The sequence below is a fragment of the Pomacea canaliculata genome, linkage group LG7 (assembly GCF_003073045.1).
Source record: "Pomacea canaliculata isolate SZHN2017 linkage group LG7, ASM307304v1, whole genome shotgun sequence".
Classification (NCBI taxonomy): Eukaryota; Metazoa; Mollusca; class Gastropoda; order Architaenioglossa; family Ampullariidae; genus Pomacea; species Pomacea canaliculata.
Window position 1 is genome coordinate 13,485,304 of NC_037596.1, and position 22,856 is coordinate 13,508,159.

General features: G+C 36.7%; 2 protein-coding genes across 11 annotated transcripts in view; both read right to left on the reverse strand.

The window, feature by feature from the left end:
* LOC112567902 (pleckstrin homology-like domain family B member 1) overlaps positions 1–9,542 on the reverse strand; it is a 121,607-nt gene extending 112,065 nt beyond the window's left edge. Inside the window, 1 exon segment of the mRNA XM_025244777.1 lies at positions 9,286–9,542. The gene's annotated coding sequence lies outside the window, so the exon portion shown is untranslated.
* A 5,623-nt stretch (positions 9,543–15,165) lies between these two features.
* Positions 15,166–22,856, reverse strand: part of LOC112567781 (AMP deaminase 2-like) — a 37,202-nt gene continuing 29,511 nt past the window's right edge. For all 10 annotated transcript variants that reach the window (XM_025244608.1, XM_025244606.1, XM_025244611.1 and 7 more), the window contains 4 exons: positions 22,700–22,820; positions 21,836–22,009; positions 21,127–21,237; positions 15,166–20,794 (listed from right to left, as the gene is read on the reverse strand). In XM_025244608.1, the coding sequence (XP_025100393.1) occupies positions 20,603–20,794; positions 21,127–21,237; positions 21,836–22,009; positions 22,700–22,820 (598 nt within the window). In that variant the 3' untranslated portion in view covers positions 15,166–20,602. The remainder of the gene's footprint in view (positions 20,795–21,126; positions 21,238–21,835; positions 22,010–22,699; positions 22,821–22,856) is intronic.

The window sequence follows — 22,856 nt, forward strand, 5'->3', positions numbered from 1 at the left end:
TTTGGAGATGAATATTTTATTAGGTGTTTTTCTTCCAGTATCAAATTAAGCAAGCAAGACTATTCTCGGCTGTTTACGACAAGTTACAAGTACGTTTTTCTAATTACTTTATGACTGCAGAACTCTAAGTAAAAAATATACTAATGTATTTATTCATCTGATATAATGGTCTCCAAATTCAATTGCCAGGTAAATACCTATCGCTCAGAGAAGTAAGATATTTAAGAGCACACTTGCTCTTAGTAAATACACGAAAAGCTAATTAATTAATCATGAGTTTTCCAAGAAAGGAAGTGAAAGGCAGGACTCGAGGCGCCAGTTCTGAACCTAGCAATTTTTGATAAATTAAATTTTATAGTCGTCCAATTAGATGATGCAGAGAATGCGGAGGCTTCAGAATGTTCCGGGTCTTTAGGAGATATAAGCTTGGTGATAGGCGGATTGTATCGTGGCCGACTACTTTCCACCTCTTCAGCTGTTATGCATTCCACTCTAAGCAGAATCGGATATTTTCAGCAGACTCCGAGATAGCCAGTAGATCGAGGGATCAAAGACGACAACAATGTAATGGAAAGGAATTCTTTGCATTGAATTATTTAGATCTTAGATAAGTTAATCAAATGAAACAGAAGCAACACTAATATATTCAAATTACAGAATACCAAGCGCTATCAGAAAAGATTTGTATCAGGATGGTAGCACTTGTGGCAAAGCCAATTTGTACATGTTTCAAATTAGTCTTTGTCTTGTTTACTGAGTATTCTACGTATTACCAACATACCACCATCCTTTCTACCCAAAGTTGGGAGATGGCCCAGAACAACTGGGTGGAAAACCCGCCAGAACGAAGACTTAGATTCTGTAGAAAATAGTTTCTGAAATTATTATTTTTCACTTTGGACTTAAAGAATCTTGTCCTAAAAATCTAGTCTGGTTGGATTTATCAGGGAAAGTACGTTCTTAAAGAAAGATTAAGGTAAGACTGTTCCACTTCAGAACACATTTTGAATGCTGTCATTATCAATTGAATTGTTCTTCTGGTCTTGTTTAGTTACTTTTATAATTTCTTGAAAAGGGAGGTAAATCATGGGTCACAGGGTTTGTGGGGGGCCTTTGAGGGAAAGAAATTGTACTGGGCGGTTTGTGTTTAACACCTGCATCTGAACTAATCAGTGCAAATTTTATGCATGTTACATACATATTTATTTAATGCTTTTACACAATTTAAACAGTGATGTTTACCCAAACAAAATCTAGAGACAACCCAACTAGTCCCTTTTGCCAATCACAACAAATACAACCTCTAGGACAACCACCACCAAATATCACAATAAACTCACAAAACGCAACCCCCCACCATCGCCATAGCTAACCTCGAGACTATAATCACACCACAAGCCAAAAAAACACCAAACACCAGAACTGGCCACCACTCCAAATCCATACACCTACCAACCACATCGGTGAGTTTTTGGAAGAAAGCAGAACGGTTTAAAGGTGGGCCAAGTAGCTGTATATTTCTTCAGGACGCTGTGTTCTAGGCCCATTTTAAAGTTCACCAGATGGTCGCAGGAATTGAACACGACCATCATTAATAATTCTTCAAGCTATTTCATATTTTGAATACCACCAGATTACCTCATGGCTTCTATCAATACATCCAGTTCGCTTGCACAAGTATTTAAGTAAGTGCAAATTTTTAACTTCATAATAAATTTATACAAGAAAGAAACGTAAGTTATGAAGCATGTGTAGCATTTAATTGTTCAGAAATGAACTGCTCATTTCTCTGTTTTATTTTCCTTTTTTATGTTTTATGGAGTGCGCAGGACATAAGTAAAGAGATAAAAAAGAATGATATCTGGACCTGTTGGACACCAATAACAGGTACTGTAACTTTGGTCAATATTATGCTTGCACTATAAAAGTGTAATAGTTATTGTTTTTATAAGGGCGATTTTAAATTATATTGATATTACTTTTGGTCTGGATTGGTAAAATATTATGAAATTAATAAAATTTTTAAACAATCATTATCAACTAAAGCTTTTAAGTTTTGGGAAGTTGTGAGCCCTAATAAAGTTTTTGCACATTATTCATTTGATACCAGGCACTTGAGCACAGCTAACTTAGAGCAGCGAAGGAGAAAAGAATAATGCATCTCATTTCATTATTTGCAGGCAGTGCCAACATACCATTTCCATACTCGTGGTGCCGGCCGAAGTAGTTGTACAGCCTAGGTGGTCCCCAAAGCAGAGGTAGTCGCCAAAGTACTATATGTGTCACTTTGGCCTTTCACAATCTTCCAACGGTATCTCTTTATTCTTAGTTTTCATAACCTGCCAGAATACGGATTGCCCAACCCTTTGTGAATTGGTAAATTTGAAGTCATTTCATGTTTTATTAATTCATTTATTAAAAGTTATTGTTTATCTTACTCATCTTGCCGAGATAAGAATATTATTAAGTGTTTATTGATGAAATATAGCCAGAAGTGGAAAAATCCGCAGGTATTTACTTCTTTTGGCGTAATAGTGAAAAAAAAATGGATAAAAAATGGAATCAGGATATTCAAATAGTATATGACAAATAGAGAAAAGACAACAGGAGAAGTAGTAATATATTTTCGCAAGCATTGTGAAGTGTTTATGCGACCGACGACAAAAGAAGGAATTCTGTACTCATGTTTTTCATGCTATTGTGATTCGTGCAGTTTCAAGCTTTTCATTACTATGAAGAAAGCTTGGTAAGACAGGGCAGCAATAACTGTCTTTCTGGGAAGAGATGGAGAGGGAATGAGTATAAGAGAAGATGTGAATAAGGAGATTTATTAAAAGGATGGGAGATAATCTTAACTTATCCTTAGATTAGGATGGTACAGGAGGAAACACTGCCAAGAGGTTAGGTTCCAGGTTCCCTTGTAAATCTTCAGAGGATGTTGTACCATTGGAGTGTGGATTGGAAGACTTTGACCTGAAAAAGGACAAGTTGGGATGTGCTGTATTCCTGATTTATAACGTAGAGGAGTCAAATTGATTTCTGACGATTCCATTATTGAATGGTTTTTGGTATTACATGTTTATGTTTATAGAACAGACCTATGACGATTGCTGCAGTATAAGAAAAGAACAAAGGCATTGTTATGTTGGCATGGATTACAGCTGAAGTAATAAATTTTCATGTTAACCAACTTCAGGCGTGTTACAAGAAGAAAATGGGAAAATTTCCTTAATGCGTTTTGATCCATATTTTGTTTATAATACTAGTTCTCAGAACATGATCATCATGATAGGCCACACGCACGTGTTTATTGTTAAATAAAGATGTTAAGGCTTAGGTTTCCTGGTTTCCAGGACATGCCATTGAGCGCAGGTGTAGTTAATATTCACTGTAAAAGCATTGTGATTGAGGAGCATCACTATCGTGTGCTAATGTTCAACTGTCAGCTGTGTTTTTCACAACTTTAATGAGCTGAAAGAGAAGAAGGGACTCAGGAACCACTTCCTTTATTTACAAAACAATCAAGGGTAAGGATTTAAAGAGTTGACTTATTTTGATGATTAGATTAAAACACATTAGCAGGGAAAGCAAAGCTCTGAGCCTGAAGTCGAATTCTTTCTCTCTTTACTCCTCATTTCATTGATTGATCCAATTACAATTGGAAGAATTTAAAGTAGACACATGGTTTTATGCACAGTTCCTAGCCTTAATCAGCGGTTAACGCTGTGTAGAAAGAATGAATCGGCGAAGTAAGATTTAGTAACATTCTTTACTGTTTCGCTTATTTATTGAGAGATTTAATAAAAAAAAATCAAGTAATATGTCAGAGTTAGTGTGTCTAAGAAAGTCTTGAATGCAGTATCCAACATATGGATACCTTTGCTGCAATATATAAACATGTTTTGCACCACTTAAAATTGTTTATGGGCACATTTACATATCTATAGGATTGCGTTGTTTCCTTCCTTTTTTTTCCATTATAATATTCTGGATTATTAGGGTATCTCGGGTTGTGTTACTCATGCAATTTTAGTGTAATTAACTTATTTAATAATCGGACTTCATAATTCTTTTTCGTATTATTTGTATCATATTTTTACAGATGCCTGCAAGGAAACAAAAGTTGAGGAGTGGGTATCCTGAAGCTACAGAATGGTGACGGTCAGTTTGGGCCTATTTGGGGTGACATCGAATTTGGTTAGCTAGGGCCCTTTTGTGGTGAGTCTAAAGAGACATAAGCAGAAGGGATAGGGCTTAATGTCTTTCGAGCGGACAGTCCTGTACAAGGTCAGCTAAATGTATGGGTGGGAGCAACGACGTAAAAGCCTCTGTTACGACTTCTTTACCTGATGATTATAATTATAACTAGTACTGTGTTGTAGTTTGTTTAACGGAGGATTTTTTTTTTGTTGATGGCAGGCGGCATTTATATATAGATGTAGCGATAGTTGTAATATTTGCATTATTGATTTTATTACGTGGTTGTGTTATGTATTATTCCAGAAGAACTGGCAGATACCCAGCTCTGGGAACGCTTTTTATAGTTTGAAATCTCCCGGTGGGATGTTAGTTTAGTTATAAGACAAGGTCTGTTGAAGGCTGTAAATAACCCCTTTTTGAAAGCAATTTGTCAGGTTGTTCTAATGTCCACCTCACTATGTTCCATGCATTTTGAGTATATTGTAATAGATCTTTGACTGCTTCTGCGTTTTGGCGAAAGATAATATCTATATTTAATGCTAAATACTTTGCAGGAAGTTTTTTATATTTTAATGTTTGTCCGTGGGGTTACGTGTTTTTGCTTCTCTTCTATCAACTCTAAGTCATAATAAAACGATGTAATAATGCATATAATCATGTCATTAGTAGAGAACATTTGTTTATGCCATTTTATAATGGACATGCTTCACAATTCATTGTATACTTTAAAATTATTTTTTTATGACCTGTGGCTTTTTATCCTTATGTGCACAGACATTTTAACTTCAATAAACGTCAGTAAAAGACAAATCATGTTTTTGTTGTTTTTTTTTGTGTAACATTTTGCATTTTTGTGCACTTTTTTGCTGCTTAATTAATTGTAATCATGGCAAAACACTCCCTTATTAATCATTTGTTTGGCATTTATAAGGTTATTTTGATTGTATTTGATATTATTGGTATTTTTAGGAATTTTGGCATATGTGATTTACATTGTTGTCAATCAGGATAATGTCAAAATACCTAAAAATACCAATAATCATCATCAAAGAATTCACTGGGATTTATCTGGGATCTACCCGGTTTTTACACGGGAAAAGACATATGGGTCCCATGCTTTACCAGCTTTCATTTTCGGCCTGGGACCCATATAGATTTTGGCAGATGAATCCCAGGTAACCGGGTAAATCCCATATGGGTCCCATATTGGTCCCACATGGGTTCCTCTTTCAATGCTGCTAGGGGCCATAAACAAGACAGCAATAGAGCAAGTGGTTGAGCCTCTAATCAGAAAATCTCACTGCCGCTAAGTGATAAGTGAAGAGGTTTGGTGGGTTTACTAATCAGCCAAGTTATTTCTTCTGGCAAAACCATCTTCTGCTTCTGTTTTTACCAAATGTGAACAAAGGTGCCATTCTTTAGCTGTCCCTAACACTCTGATAAATGAATTTTATCAGATCTAGTCAACATGAACTTTGAAAATATGGGTATTTTATCAGCATTTCCTCCGCATAGCTGCCTGAATTTATTCCAGACATTCATAAAGCACTACAATAAATGACATGAAATGATACGATGCATTAATGCAATTAAATTAGCAATAAGGTGCTTAAACATTATGTGCTATCAAATCGCCACAGAAGCAGCACAACCAGCAGTGAAATCTAATGAAACCCTTACACTCAAACTCAAAGGTCTTGAAAACTGCAAGACTGAAATTTTTACTTTCAGTGATTGTCCTGGATTCAGATCTCATTTTGGGCATACTGCTTTTTCTCTGCATGTGGCACCTGCTACTTTGCCAAGAAATAGCCTTAGCTGTTTGCTTGGTATAAAACACCAATTACCCCCTCCACCTCCAGTTATGAATTATATATCCCCTCTACAAATTACAATTTACTATTGATAGAATCACATGCTCAAAATTTATTGAAAGGGCCCAGAGTGATCTTCAGACTTATATTCAAAAGTGTCTGCAATTTTGTCATGATGGGCATCAAGAGAGCTTCCATCAGATTGGATGGATGGTAGTTAGCTAATGAGATTATTAATAATAATGAATGTATATTTATACAGGGCTTTACCCCAAACATTAATAATAATAATGAGATGGTCTCAAAGCAAACAGATTAAGATAATCTCATCAACACCAACATCTACTGATTAACTTTACCAAAAATAACTTCTGTAATAAGCTATAATGGCCTAATGATACTAACGCTGATCAAGCAGTTTAGTCAACCACTGTTTACCACTGAAACATCTCAAAGAAATCTCTAAACACTACAACCCTTTTGTGGGGTATAGCATTAATAAGAACAAAAGTTCAAGCTGGGATCAGTTAAGTACAAGTTTTAATCAATCTCTCATGCAAGCTTTTAACACCTTCCTATTTTTTCTGATCTCAGAGATAAGCACTGGCATTTACAAATGCTGGAGATTTGCCAGCTGCCAGAATATTTCTCTCTGATGTTCATGAAATTTGTTTAATACTACCTCTTAGCGTTAGCCTTAGCGTTTTTCCACTTTTCAACAAGAATGATTTAGATTAAAAGATCTAACTGTAAATTTATTATTGTTGTTGTTGATGGTGGTGTGATGAGAAATTCAACCAAAATTAAACTTTAAAATGTGATACAAACAATTGTTCATCTAACTGGAACTCTTCTAGTGAGTCAGCCCTGGGAGTGTTAACCTCTCCTAATCAATAATGATGACTGCTTCAATTCCTAACACTGTGCTGTTCAAAGGAGAAGCAGTCAGCTGAAGGATTCTTTGACAGATATTAAAAAATTATACATTCAGAATGTCCACTTCGTAACAGTCATGAACAAAAGAGCAGCTCTCTCCCTGATGAAACACTTTATGCACACTGACATTTGAGGGATAAAACTTGCAGAAGATACACACAGCTGTTATGTGAAGTGTTTTGTTCTGAGAGCTAAAGTCAACATCCTGGGCATTCATAGACAACAGGCTCATCTCTACTTTTTGTGCCATGGATTATCCCATCATGAATTTTTCTGCTGATGCTAAAAAAATATTGTCTTAAGATCCACTGATAGCTGATATTTTACTATTAAAAAATAGTGAATACAGTAAAAGGCATACAACTATACACTGCTAGGCTGAACTTGCAAAGAAAAATGAATGTGTGCAGACATCCCACGTCAAAACTAGTCTGTTACAGGGACATGTATAAACATTAGACAGTCAATGCCTTGTTTATACAAACTAAAACAAAATCTATCTCCCCATTTTTTCAAAATCTATGAAAACTGTTACATCAATACAGAATATGGTGTTTATTTTTCATCTAGTCACTGTGACAGGCAGGATGCATTGCTACCAAAGTAAACATGCTTGAATAGCTTACAAATTCCCGACTTAGTTGTTGTCACTCGAACTGATACAGAAATACTGCTTCATCAGCCTGTGCCTTTAGCTTTCAGTGTACCACCCATCATATTTGTTCCCCTATCTATCTAAACTGCAGTAAATGGCCTAACAATAATGTATCTTAAATCATGACAATTATAATTTTAAATTGAAATTATTTTAATGTAGGCTTAACACTATCAGACACAAATTGAAAAGGACTAAAAAAATAATATTAGGACTAAATAGGCACATGTATTCACACACACACACTACACACACACACTACACACACACACTACACACACACACTAACATGTATATAGTTCATTTAAAAATGAAAACTGAACAATAGTAAAAAAAATTTCTTAAATTCCAGTAAACTGTTATGACTTCCTTCACATTTATAAATAAATCTTTATGATCATAAAAGAAACTTTGTTGTCTTGAGTCACTGGTAGAGACTCATGTGTGCATCCTGGTCTAAAGTATGGGTCAAAGTTTTAAATAAAGGCCACAAAAGTATTTCTGTTCTTGTGAGATTATGGAAAAATCAAACTGGTTTTACCTGTTTATATACCTAGGCTTATTTCTATATCTTGTGGTTTTCTTAGAATTACTCCCCTATCCCCTCCAGAACTTGTATTTCACTGAAGTTTTTCTCTCTTGCATGCATGTGCATGCACATACACTTTTAGTCTATTTGCACAGGCATACTTTTCAGACCCACTCAAATATATTCAATGTTGCTATATCCTTCCAACAGCTTGCATCAAGATGGACTTATGTCCTTTCATTTGACACTAATCATCGCTAAACCCTCAAAACAATAAAAACATCCTCCACTAGTATGAAGACCCAAATGATTACACTTCTATGTACTAGCAAAAAGTCATCAAGAATAACAATCCTTTGGCCTTTACAACCAGTTTTCTAAGCTATTAAAAAACTTTAATGATACAATACTGCCTTTTTTCTCCAGTTTCTTTTGAAAAGTAAAACCCAATTAGCTATATCTCCTTTATCTAAAAACATTCATATTCTTTATCGCGTTTTCTATGAACTATTCTGCTGCATTACAAGACAAAAGAGGATAAGTTAAGTGTTTAATTTAGCTGCTATCTTGGGTTCAGAGAACAAAATATCCATGACTGCCTGAATATTTTATCTCCTATCGTCCTAGTGTTTTTTTCGAGGCCAAAAAGTGGCCTCAGTTATACAATGCCGACGTGCCGGTTGTCAAGCTCCAAAAAAGTGAAACACATATGAATGAAACAGCAAGTTCTTTCGACTAACAAAATACCCTTTGATCAAAATGCGATTGCTTTTTTGAAATTCTGGCGACCCAAAAAAAACCAGTTATTTGTAAGCAATTTAAATGCAGGTTTGACTGGCTTAAATGCAGGCTTGATATGCATGCATTTCCTGAGTGGTCTGAAACAATCAGTTATCTACGATCTGCTGAATTTGGGATATAAATTTGTTGACTTGAGAACTAGACAGTGTGAGTGGCTGACATAAGTACTGACAGTAATAATAAAGTGCACTTGGCTAAGTCGGGACCATGGGACACCCTGGAAGTTTTGAACTCAGCAATTAATGTAAGCAGAAAACACGGGTAGGAGTCGGGTGGTGGAGGACAGACAGACAGTACACTTTGCACACTCACAACGACACTTGACAGTCGCGTGGTTTACTCATACTTACGAAGTCCGATGGCTGCCGGCGGTTTCCGTTTGATCCTCCCGACGAGTGGCTCTCCCACCGAAAAAGTTTGGCGACCGACTTGAGCACGATGACAGAAGTTAGACCACCTCCATAAATCCCCCAGACGCGGGTTGTTTTCAAGGCTACACGAGTGTAAACACAACCCAAGAACAGCACAACATGCGTCCAGAACACATTGGATGGCGCCTGGTAGGAAAATATCCCGGAGGGTTGAGTGCGTGCTGACTTACCGTACCTCTCAACCTTTCCCCCCTATCTGGTTGGCGATATAGACTCAACCTCTGTGGTGCGTAAACCAACCAGTGTCGATGTGGACGATTTCATTCAAGGAAAATAGGGGGTTAGGTATTTTAAGTATTAGTAACGTCGAGCCACTCTAACGTCTAACGCTACTGATCGCAGAAACAGTTGCATCCTGTTTGCACCGCAAGTGGACAAGTGGACTGCTACAAAAACGATGATCGAAACTCGTGTACTGCTAATTTACGATTCTTGATGGATGGTCCGATTTTTTTTTTATTATTATTATTTCATTGCACATCCTTTGGATGCTGTGCTGATGACGATAACAAATCTTTCTCCTGTTAAATTAATATACATTCTTTACATGATACAGAATCGGTGTATGCCGAACTAACACGAAATTTTTACGTTTTACATAAACACATTTATACAAGTATTTTAATTTGTCATCCGGTCACACGCAAAAGTAGTCTACACCTCCTTCATCCCTATTTGTTCAGCTTTTGAGCCCCAACCAGAAGATGCTCGGCTTTGGTATGGGGTGGGTGATGGAAGGAGGGCCAAACTTCATGCTGTTCTTGTCTCATCAGTATCTTTTTTGAGGGGGCGGCTGCCCTCGGTTCCTACAGGCACTGCCAACAGTTACTCTCAGCATCACACTGACAGCCTAGCCGATATCAAATTAAAAGCTAGTGAAAATGTTCAAAGGTTGCATTAGAGAGTGCTGCTGGAGGGAACGTCAGCGCGAATCATTTTCCTGAAGAAAAAAAAAACCCACTATATATATATAACAGAGATTAAACCTGGGTCGAGACGTGGAAAAGGGTTGGGTGTAGACAGTTCCGATAGGGGGTTGTTGCTCTTTGGCGCATAGCCTATCTGTATGTATGAATACCCGGGAAAAAAACCTCCGACCATCACATGTTTACATGTGTATGCATGTTACAGACATGTGTTAGGTTCAGGACGAATTCATGGGTTCTCATCCTTAAAATGCTATGCGTGTACTGTCTGGAAAAGCGAGGATTCGAACACACTTTTCCGCTGCTTGATATATAATGATCGAGCCTCTACTGAAAGCGCTTGAAAGCAGGATACAAGTTTTATGCTAACAATTTTTTTTTCTGAGGATGGAACAGATGAATGGAGGTGCGGGGGAGGTTGCTGTTTCATGTAGGTAGGGGAAAGGGAAACCGTTTTAACCCCTCGTCAAGAATTGGTCATATCCGCTGCTATGGTTTAGTGTGACTGAGAGCTGGAAACCGCTTCCTGCCTGGCATAATTAAGCCGAATTTTCTTGCCGCTGCACCTGCCTGGAGATGACTCTGTCGAACATTTGAGTGGCGCATCCCATGGGGTACCTGCTCGTTTGCGCTAAAGGCCAGCGGATCGCATCTGCTTGGATCAGTAGCGCCAGACAAAAAGTCTGTAATAAGTACTGTCAATTTCCGTTTCATGTTAGCGTTTTTGTTTTATTTCTTTGGTTGCTGTTTTTTTTTCCCTTATGCACAGCAAATGTCAAAGTATTCTAAACTGAGTTGGTCTCAGAAATAAACGCGCAAGCGCACGTGCGTGTGTGTGAGAGAAAGATTGCACGACGACATTGAGATGCGCAAGGAAGAAAAAAGAAACCCTTCCAATTTCCTTGACGAATGGCTTTTTTTATAAAAAAAAAGTTCATTTAAACAAGCAAATGAAGTCGTTAATAATTCTACAGGAAGCAGGATTATAGTTCTCAAGCCAAGCTTATCATAAAGACTGACATAAGCTCCGACAGAGTGATGTATCTACTACTATACATCGCTACTTCCGCCAGAGGCAATTAAAAGTCTTCAGACTCATTGGCATGGAAGACATGCGGTGTCGTATTTTGAATGAAAACCGAGGCAGAACTTGGCTACGACAGAGCACCGGATAGTTTATTCCTGTGAAAAAGTGACAAATAGTGCCAACATTATAGTATTAGTAATGCGAATGTGTCAATACAATATCCTGATATTTTTCACTTTACATATGCATCTTTTTTAAAAAAAAATCCCAAAGAACGAAATAAAGCGTAAAAACTTTAACACTTCGCTAATAGCAATGATTACACTCTTCCAAGATGTCTTTGCATCCGTCTGTTGCTGTAGCTTTACTCCCATAATTTCTTGGAGTAAGAGGGTTCGTTTATAACATATTTTTTTAGAATTTATTTCGCAGGATACTTTTAGAGAAAGAACGAGAATTTGTTCGCTATTTTTTTTTCTAAAAAAGTTAAAGAAGACTTTGTAAACACAAATTGGGTAAACAATGTAAGGTTCTACCATGCTTATTAGACCGTTAATATACTTTTTCTGTTTAATTATTTTTATGTCTATAATTTTGATCAGATGTAAGCAAAATTTTCAGAATTTGATTACAGCATTGACGTGATATCGTTGGAGTTATTGGCAGATATATCCATTAATATTGCATGTCCAGTCCATTGTCATACTCCCCGGCTTCCCCGCCATAACATGTATGATTCATGTGTAAACCAGAAGCAACACTCGGTATCCAACGCTGACTCCATCTGTGTTGAACATTCATTCCCAGGGTTTATTACATATGAGCATCACCATATCTTGCCGTTTAGTTATTGTTATCACTGCATGCGATGCCTTGCAGCATTGGCTAAAAGTGGAGTTCTTTTTTCCGGACAAGTCAGCGAGAGATTGAAAGATAACCTCCTTTGCTTGGATAAGTGCTACCTCCCTGCTCCGGCAACAGCAAGGATGATTCACCACCCGTAAAAAAACTCCAGGTGCACAAAACGGTAAAAGCGGCAGGTCAGGAGCAAGTTCAAAGCAGAGAGATGCTGCTTTGACCTGAAAGAAAGACTTGTTTAAAAACAAGAGAGTGAATGACAATAACATTGATAACGACACTTTTTTTTATTTATGAAGGGTGGGAAGAATAATGTAAATAAAAAATGATTTTTACATCTAGTCCTAAAACTGAGAAGAGTGTGCTCAACTGCTCAACTAACACAAAACAAAAGTTAGAGCACACAAAAAAGGAATGAAAACAGTGTACAAAGGAAGTGAGTGTTTATACCCATATTTTTAGGAGACTTTATATAAAGTAAACAAAATGTTTGATGGCAGGTAACGGAACCTACTATAGAGAAAGAAACAGGCAACAAACTAGTGCCGATAGTTATTGTAACATAAATTTCAAGAATTCGTCTTGTAAAAACCCTTTTATGCACATGAAGTTCAGCGGGTTGACTACCTACACTTCGCGGTTGTCCGGGTGTGTAAGTGACCCGGAGAATTATGCGAAGGCTCCAGCTTCTCGCAGACGAGACAATTCAAAGGGCGAAGGGCAGAGGTCCACAGGTCACCTGTCTATTAAGGATAAATAGGCTGTGAGGACTTCACACAACGCTCCCTCTCTCGGTTCCGACTCAATTCATAGCAACGCGATTCCAGGTACAGCCAGGCTCGTTGTATTATTAAAAAAGGCATGATTATGTAAGATTTTGACACAAGTTTGTCTGCAGTATCAATTTACAGACAATTATTATTTGATGTCTTATACAAGAGGTGGATCTCCTTTCTGTATGAGACAGATATTAGCAGTGTTGTCCATAGGAATGGGAATCCCATGGGAAACGTCCCATGGGATGGGATGGGACAGCACACATTTGTATTATGAGTCGATACTTGATATTGCAAATAAATTTACTGTTATTTCATTCATCAAGGATTAAATCTCCTCTGAATCATCTATTGTATGTGAAGTAGCAGGAATTATAGAACAAAAGCCGAAAAGTGGTTTTCAGTGTTGTCCATTGTTAATACATGGGAATCCCATGGGAAACGTCCCGTGGGATGGGACGGGATGGGACAGGCATAAATTGCCATGGGACGGGATGGGATAGAAAAATATGTCCCATGGACAACCCTTGATATTAGGCTTAATTCGTTTTCTTTTCTCTCTCTTCCGTGGTCTTTCTTCGTCCACCCTTCTTGCTTACATGTCTTGAAATAAATTCCATTGTCATGGATCGAGTTCTCGTCGTAAAAGTCTCCCCAGAAGTAAAATATCAGTCGTCTTTATCATTTATCTTTAAGAATTGCTGAATCCACACTCTGGCCGTAAGTATGACTATGAAAGTACAGTGTGTACACACATTTTAACCTAGTCTCCATTTAGAATTGAAACATTTCATGTACTGTTATATGATAGGGTTACAGCGCTGAGGTCACACGACAATGAGAATCGAGTGTCGTGAGTTCGGATCTCGGCTCTAATGTTCTTCTCTCTGGAGGTGACACTTCTTTGCAATGCTGACCGTCAGTGGTTTTCCAGGTATTATATATATTATTCGGGTTACATGTGTAGGTGTTTTGCTAAGCGCTTGGAACCCGATTTCAGTGGCGGGAAAAGGTGCGATACAAAAAAGAATTATTTATTTAACATGATGTGCTGTCAGAGGGAGGCTGTGTCAGGCTGAAGAGGGGAGGAGAAAAAAAAAATACCAGCATAGCAAACTATAGGTCAACAACCTCACCTTTATCAAGTGCAAGGACAAAGAAGCTCTGTACTCCAAGATATCCAACTGCTATGCCAGCAAAAAGCGTCTGGTTACTATTTATTGCACCTCCTATTATTCCCACAAAACTACACTAACATCCGTGGATACAAATTCTACACGGTACTTGAATGTTCTATCCTCCTGTACATGCCCGAGGAAACTGCTCTTAATCTTCCCCACCGGGAACACAAAACCGACGAGTATGTACGGAGCACGGTCGCCTCTCTTGTTGGCCAAGACATCCTTCTGACTTCTGACGACGTGGGTAAAAGGGAGAACGCCGAGCCAGCAACACTATGTTACAGCAAAAACAGCCAGTAAACAGATACAACATGCAGAGAAATAACAGCGAGTCCGAGACGAGATCTGAACCCAGGATAGCCAATCTTCATTGTATTGGTGACAGGCGCTAACCGTTGCACCTTCTGACGACACTCATAGGCGACATGCACAACACTCTAAAGTCCGTCCTTTAGGGTACATCAGGAAAGGTCGAGGCTGAGGTGGTCGGGGGAAGAATTGGCTGACAAATAAACGAACTGACCGTGTATACACTTCTGTATATGGTCCTTGAACTGACCATAAAACGCCAAGACTTCTTGTGCCGCTGCTCAAAAAGACCTTGGTGGTCGCTGCATCTTTCCAGCTTCACCCTCACCCACGACCAGCGCTAGATGAAGGAATGAATAATTATAATAATAGTACCCTAGGCGCAAACAAAATATATTCTGCCTTTTTTGATCGCATGGGACTAAGTAGTTCAGTGTTCTCAAGATTTTATGCGCTTATACAAACCTTCTACTGTTGATCTCAACATACTTCTAAAGCAACAGGTTAGTGGCTTAGTCCTTTAAGGAACAACTGTTTTAAATAATAGTGGCAAATGGGTGGAGGTATATTTTGCTTCATTTAACCCTTGCCCCTCTGCCACCAAAAAAATCATAGCATGACCAACACATAAATGAAACTGTCAATGATATTTACACACTATGGAAGCATGTTAAAAATGGACACACACATACACTGAGCATACACAAAATAACACAAAAGAGTTTAATTAAGCATATATTTAACTTTAAGTACAAAACCAACCCAAACTTAAAAGGATAAATAATGGCTATACTTCAGACTATCATTCACTCCCTGTGAAAGAGATACCAATAATAACAATAATAATAATACATATTCGATCAGCAAAGATAGTAAACATGTGTGCAGAAACTTTAGCCGAGTGATGAGACAAAACTTTCTCTATATAAAATGTAATGCCTTTCGAAGGAAAAAATATGTGCATTTAATCGTAAGTAAATTCATCTGTAGGTAAAGACAGAGCGAAAGCCTAAGAAATCTGTGCTGTAAGCTTTGTCAAAACAAAAAAAAAAACACACTGTTGTTTAGTGTCAAAAACTGTGTGCATGTACACTGTGGGTGGCTGAGAGTGAATAAATGTGTGTGTTCTGTATGTGTTCCCACAGGTATACATTCATGTTTGGATTTTCTAGTAAGTGGATCAGAAAAAGCTATTTCAAGGCAAAGCAGCCAGCCATTTAAAGATGCTCAAGCTGAGAAAGAATGGCATATCTGATCTGAACCCACAACAGCCAATCCTCTCTATATTGATGACAGACGCTAGCTGTTGCATCACCAGACTGCCTACAGAAGAGGTAGATGTAAAAGAAAATTAGAGGTCCACTACATCTGCCACTATAAATGCATGTGATCTCTAAAAGTCATGCTTAGCTTCTTTTAAACAGGTGAGTAGGTAATATCATTTAACTGAGAAAGTAAAGTACAGAACAAAAATGTAGACTATCAGTCTATAGCCTAAAAACAATGGCTAGAAGAACTTCCTAAAAATATCACTACTGCTGAATTTCATTCAATAATGATCACCACTTTCTTAATTATACCAATAAATTTGCACATCTGCATTCAGAATCAAATTATAACAAGACTATAATCAGCATGTTATGGTCCATACATGTCATACACAATTATTATAAATGAGCATTCATATATAAATCAACAATGACATCACAGTATCGTAGCTTCTACTCCTGGGATTTCATTTATAAAGTTATAGTGTAAGCAGCATTTACATTTGTCAGCATGTAAGTCTACAGGTATGAGTAAACTGCATGGAAGCTATCAACATAATGTAGCTGGTGAAATGCACTGAAAAAAATGTAAGAGGTGGTCAAATAGGAACCCTGGATGATTCAAGAACCCTGAATATTTCAAAAAAGACATTTTTAATCCTCACCTTGTATTTCGTGAGTATTTATAATTTAATCACCCAAAGTATACTACTTGCTAGTCTTCTTTGTGATAGTTAAATGTAAACCTTAAATGCAAAATGCAATGTCTTGCATATATAGGAGAAGTAGTGAACCAATGATTAATATTTTCATCTTATAATCATTAAGATATGGCATTAATTCACATGCATACATATAAAATATCCATGTGTACACACATTACAGATCACGTTCTTGGATCTAAGAGGCCTAGTAAGATACACAAAACATATCTATCTAAATAATATCACATTGTCATTAAACTACGAATAAAAACACTTCCCAGTGCACAAACCAGAGAGCTTATCATGTATCTTTCTTCAAATTCAAAGCAAAAATAACTAAGTCTCCAAATATTGATAGATATCAGATCTACTCCTAAATTCCCTGCAGCTGAAAGTGTTTGCAATTAACAGATACATATTATAAGCAGTTTTATGTGAAGCGGGCATTGCATGAAGCAAGATGATGGTGCTTATCCTGTCAACTCCTCAGGCTTAAAGAAAAATACAAAACTCTTCCAACATTCATAAGCAAATATTTTAAAGAAAATCTACTGTCAGGAATTTTTTAAAATGAAAAATATTAGCTTCAATCGCAGGGCACTAGCTTTTCTGTATGCTGTGATTTACAAATCCTTATCCTTACTGAATAAGCTTCTGGGTTTTTTTTTAAATCAGCTGGACACCAAACAGGCAGATAAACTACAAAACTCAAACTTTATGGTCTTTAGAATTGTTTGTTGATCATTGGCTCTCAGCTGAGATGAGTGGTGGTTGACAACTTTTGATACAGAGATATAAGCCACGAAGTAACTCAGCAACAAACTTTTGCTAAGTATATTGTTGCCATTAAGAATTTCAGTGTCGTACATCCTCCATTTGCTGTCATTCATCATGCTGGGTATCAAATCACTTGCCAAGTAACAGCTTATCACTTTATGAGAGATTAACTGTTGGTCTCAGCAGATTGCCAACAGTCTAGTTTATGTACAATTCATGCTTTAATGGATGAAAACAAAAAGAAACAAAAGTACATATGCCGTTTAAGGGACGGTTCTGCTCCTTAGCGATCATCTTGCAATTTTGAAATCATCACCAAAGTGATTTATTTACCAATCTTGTCTTAGTTTTCAGTTTAAAAAAAATAATAATAAATGCATGATTTGTGTAGCACATACTTACGCTTGTTAGTCATATAATTATATTTTATTGCAAATGGAGATGGTTGTAAAGAAAGCCTTCATCACCACAAATCCTGGTCTATCTCCCCTGACTCCACTTACTGTCAGAGTTCATAATTCAATAGTAGATACCTGGTGCTTCTCTACATCTTGAGGTCTAGGGAAACAAATACTTAAAAGCTTTGGAAATCATCTTCCTTGAGATGAACAACATATATAACTAGAGAATATATTTAGTTGAAAATAACAAAAGAAATGTGAAATTCTTATTTTGCAGGTAAATATTTAGTAAACTCTGGCTTAACATTTGCTTTTTTTTCTAACATGAAATCAAGAAAATACACTTTAATAGTTCAGACTATAATACAAATATAAAATCTTTAAAAATAAGAATACACACACAAGCCACATTAAGGCATGTACGCTAATTTGAACAAATTCAGTGAGCTTTGTCAGTAAATAACTGACTTGATCAGATCATTTGATGATTATGAAAGTTTGCTACTTTCTTCTACCAGATGTATGAATATAAAAGTTACTTCTGCAACATTCATTAGTTTACAGATCTCTACAGAAATGGTATGTCTGGCAATTGGTCCACAAAATCTTTTTAAAAAAATCTAAACGTGTAGTCACTTTTATAATATAAATTAAATTAAAAAAACTTAAAGAAAACTTTTATCTTTAGCTGTGACTTTTGTGGCCTACTTCAATATCTCAATACTCATCACAATGTCATGGCAAACTACTGGTTGTGTAATAATACATGACTGTCAAGTTTAGCAATAACTAAACAAGTATTCTATGTGTACCAATACTTTTGTATGTTTGCAGTGTCATCAATAACAGCATCTGTGTGGCCTTGTTCTGACATGGATATTGTATAGCTAGTATACAACAGGAATCTCTACTTGCAGATTTTATAAACTCCTTTGGTCACCTTAAATGTGTTTTCCAAAATAAATTAAGTCAAGGTTTCTTTTCATACACTTAAGATTATAAAGCTTAAGAATGAAGTTGTAAATTTGAAACAGTACCCTTCAAAGGAACGAAATCAATATACATAAATGCATATAACAATGGTGAACAGATATCACTTCATGTCAAAATGCTTTAAGCATACCTCAAACTATTGCCAGAACATCAAAATGCTATCGTCTTTCCTCATTACCAACATCTGTCAAATAATTATCAACAAAAGCTGAACACATAATTAAAAGAATTTTAACAAAACACACAACAATGGACATTTTACTAGTCTTTCTACAGTTTAAATAATAAAAGAATACTGTTAACAACATGCAATATTAAAAAGAAAACAACAAAACAAAATCCCCAAGCAAATAAGTTATACTTAGAACTTTCCCACCCTTATTTTAGATTGTTAGCAGTTAACAGTAGATCAAAAATTTCCCAATAACATAATATTGACTGAAGATAGGTAAACAACAAGGAGCTGCAACTCCTACCACAGAACTGTTAGGATATTTTGCAAAATATTCATTTCTAAATGTTCTGTAATGCAGTAGTGGTCAACGTAAAAATTACGCCACCCAACAAAAATCTCTCATGGCGGATCTCAAAATTGAAAACAAAAATGGTGATTTTATGCATATGTGTGTGCGTGTGAGAGAGAGAGGTGGAGAAGGGTGAACTTGTATTGCTTTAAAACCTGTGGCTCTAATTCCTGCATTAGTTTTGATTTCTAAAAAAGAATCATGGGGGTACCGTGTTGTGCAAAAACTAGCATTTGGTTGCAAAGATTTCCAGCACCAAAGGTAAAGTATTAATATTAAAAAATGATTGTTATCAAAAATCTTTTTTTGAAGAAGGATGAGTGAGATTGTACCTCTCATTGTTTTTCCTATTCATTTCATATGGCCTGAAAATAATGTACATGTATGTACATGTATATATGTCAGTACAATGTTCATGTAAACCCACACACCTCAGAACAAACAGAACAAACCTGTTGTAGCAGTAGAAACACTCTGTAAGTAATATACAAAACACACAAGGAAGAGATCTTTGTCCATGCACTGAATGTGCAGGACAGTGTGTGAAAATATGCACATATCCATGCATGAGAACACACAAAAAACCAAGCATATCTTCTTTTTTATATTTTTGATATGGAAAGGATTTTCCATCTGAAAGGGACTCCTTTCATTTGGTGTAGTTTGGATCACAGCAAATTAGGTCTTCAAAAAAAAAAAAAAGCGCTAACAGCATAATTTAAAATGAGTTAGAGATAAAGCCAAGCTTAACAGTTGCATTTCACAGCTAAAAATTATCTCTCAAGAATAGTAATGAATGGATTTTAACATGAAGTCACTTACAAAAACTGTTGGAAAAACCCACATGGGTGTGGTTGGATGGATAAAGGAGAAAGGGGAAACCCTGTATATGTTAATATATAATTGGCTCAAAATTGTTAAGTTCATGTCTACAGACTATGCAAACTTCAAAACACACTATCAGAATGAGCACAAAAGGCAAGTTATAAATTCATAAGGAAACACAAAACAAAAAGCAATAAGACTCTAAAATGATGATCAAATAATGGGCAAAGAGGCCTACTGCAGGTTTAGAGAAAAGCAGTTTAAAATGTGGCACAGCACAATTTTGATCTCACCAGATCTAGTTGCTGAAAGGATGAAAGCACTCGAGAACCATTTGAAAGAAACAGCATATGGACAGAATGGTCATCAACATGATAATAATAACAGTAAATCTGATGGATTAACAAGTGGCTTGACAGTGCTAGAAACAGACCTTAAAAACTGCTGCTGTTTTCCTAATAAGCGTTTGCTTTTTTTTTGGTAACTGGCTTACTAACTGCTGCTGGCTCTTCAATTGGCACAGCTTACTTTTTTGCATTCCATAACAGGAGTGACATTTTACATTTTGCAGTCTGTCAGCTGAAGCCAGCTTAGCAGTGATGCCTAGAAGCATATGCCGTTCCAGCAGCAACCATTATCACACAGTACATCCAACGAGTCGCGACACTTAACTTGCAGTAAATTTAACATCCTTGCAGTTCCTATCAAATGACTTGGACCCTCTGCAGATGGTGCGCATCTCATCCACCAGTGTTTCATAGCGGTAGGCAATACGAATGTCTGGCACATTTGTGCGACCCATGTCATTTCCCGCCACCCCTTCTTTGGTGTAGTTGGGACCCAGCCAGTGCTGTTTGACCTGGGAGATCAAACAAACAAAAAAATGGATTAGTAGATACACTTAGCAGGAATTTGATGTGTACATGCCATGTTCAGCCATATAAAACATAGCACAACAGCTTTGCTAAGACATGGTAGAAGAAGACAGAAAAAGAGAGACCGGGGTTACAGAAACTGGTCTGAAAACACCAACAGCGGCCCCAATCTAGCTAATCAAGCTTGCTGAACCCAGCAGATGATAGAACACCATGGACAGCCCTGCCAGCTGCTTTGTCTCATGTTTTCCCATGACCATGAAGGTCAATAAAACTAACAACTAAAAAATAACTCAACATGAACCCCTGCACATACCTCATGAGGAAATCCGCTTTGCAGCACACTTCTGTGAGCAATCTCACACATGTCACAGGTAGACAATTTCCACACTTGAGCTGCAATGCTGTATTCCTCCATCAATGGTTCCTGTGCAAAGTAATTTTTATCATTTTAAAATACTAGCAGCGAAAAAAAGCTGAAACCAGAGAGCACATTCTATATTAAATTACATATCAATCAAACAATTAACATTTGCACATTGCATACAAGTATGCAGAAACATGTGAAGGAAGTTAGGCACTTGCATACAGGCACATACAGAGCTGACGTGGAGAGGGGGTGAGGCAAACATTAACTAAATATGAACAAGTGTAAAACTGTAGTGATTAAGAATAACATGAAACCCTTTAAATCTATCTTCATACACTGTACATCTGATTCATTTGTAAATTTAAATCAAGTTTTTCAAAATAATAATAAAAGGATTTTTAGAGTGCATTTTTTATATGGAAGAGAGCTCAATGTGCTGAACATGAAAGACTAATAATAATAAATGCATGATTTGTATAGTGCATACTCATGCTTGTAAGACTACAGATAAAATAACCATTAGAAATAAAATAAAGTAGCAAAATAATGAAACCATGGCGAACATAAATTAAGTGCACACATGAAGATAAGGAACTGAGGGGTAAACAATAATAGTTGAATGGCAGGAGTTCACAAATAACAGTTACAAGTCTACCTTTGTAAAATGGAACTGCAAAGGATCATCAGTAGAAAGTGAGACATTGAGACCGCGGTTGAAGTACTCCAATAGCGGGTTTCGATGGTAGTTGAGGAAGAGGGAATTATTGCTGAGAGGAGACATAGCAATGCCAATCTGAGCGAGGTAGTACAGGTACTGCAGTACTGGCACCTGTAAACACAAGTCAGACAAAGAAAGTTTATACAAACACAAAACATAAGTCAGACGAAATTTGTACATACACATATGTAAATATGTCAAACAAAGAAAATTTTCACACACACAGATGACCTACCCAGTTAATAAAGAGGCCAGCATACTTTTTCAAGTAACACACCAATCACACATGTAACATCAATGGATCTAAAATGACATGATTTGCTTGTATTTCCTACAGATTATTAATTGTTTTGTTGCTGTAATGATAACAAATTTTTGAGCGCTTTTCCCTGAGTGAAGGTAACGTAATGCACCGTACACAAATTACCTCAAACGAATTGACAATCAATCATAAAAAACACACAATTATCTTTAAATAGATACAACTGTCAAGGAATTTTCTTGAAGATATTGTAGCGTTTGTTCATAGCTCTTAATAAACTTGAATAGCAGTTATATTAAAAACCTAAATTTTAATAAATTTGTAAAGATATTATGTCACTGTTTCTGAAGACAGGCATATTCTTGATACCGGGATCACTCAATGCACCGTTCTGTTCTTATTTATTCAATCATTAGATGCTCACACACATTTAACTCCCAATATCAATTTTTTTATTTTTATAAAAATACATGATGTTTGAACATGGTTTAGAAGAGAACTCAGAATCCACAACAAGATGCTGTTACACTCTATCCTACCTTTCGCAACACAAGACCATGTGCAATGCTTTCTGCCAGCATGAAGCCTGCAACAAGATGAGTAGCAGGCCCTGCTTCTCCACAGTGAGGTCTCAAGACAAATGTAGACATATCTCGCTCCCTGACACCAAGATAATTATAATGATTACACAGACTG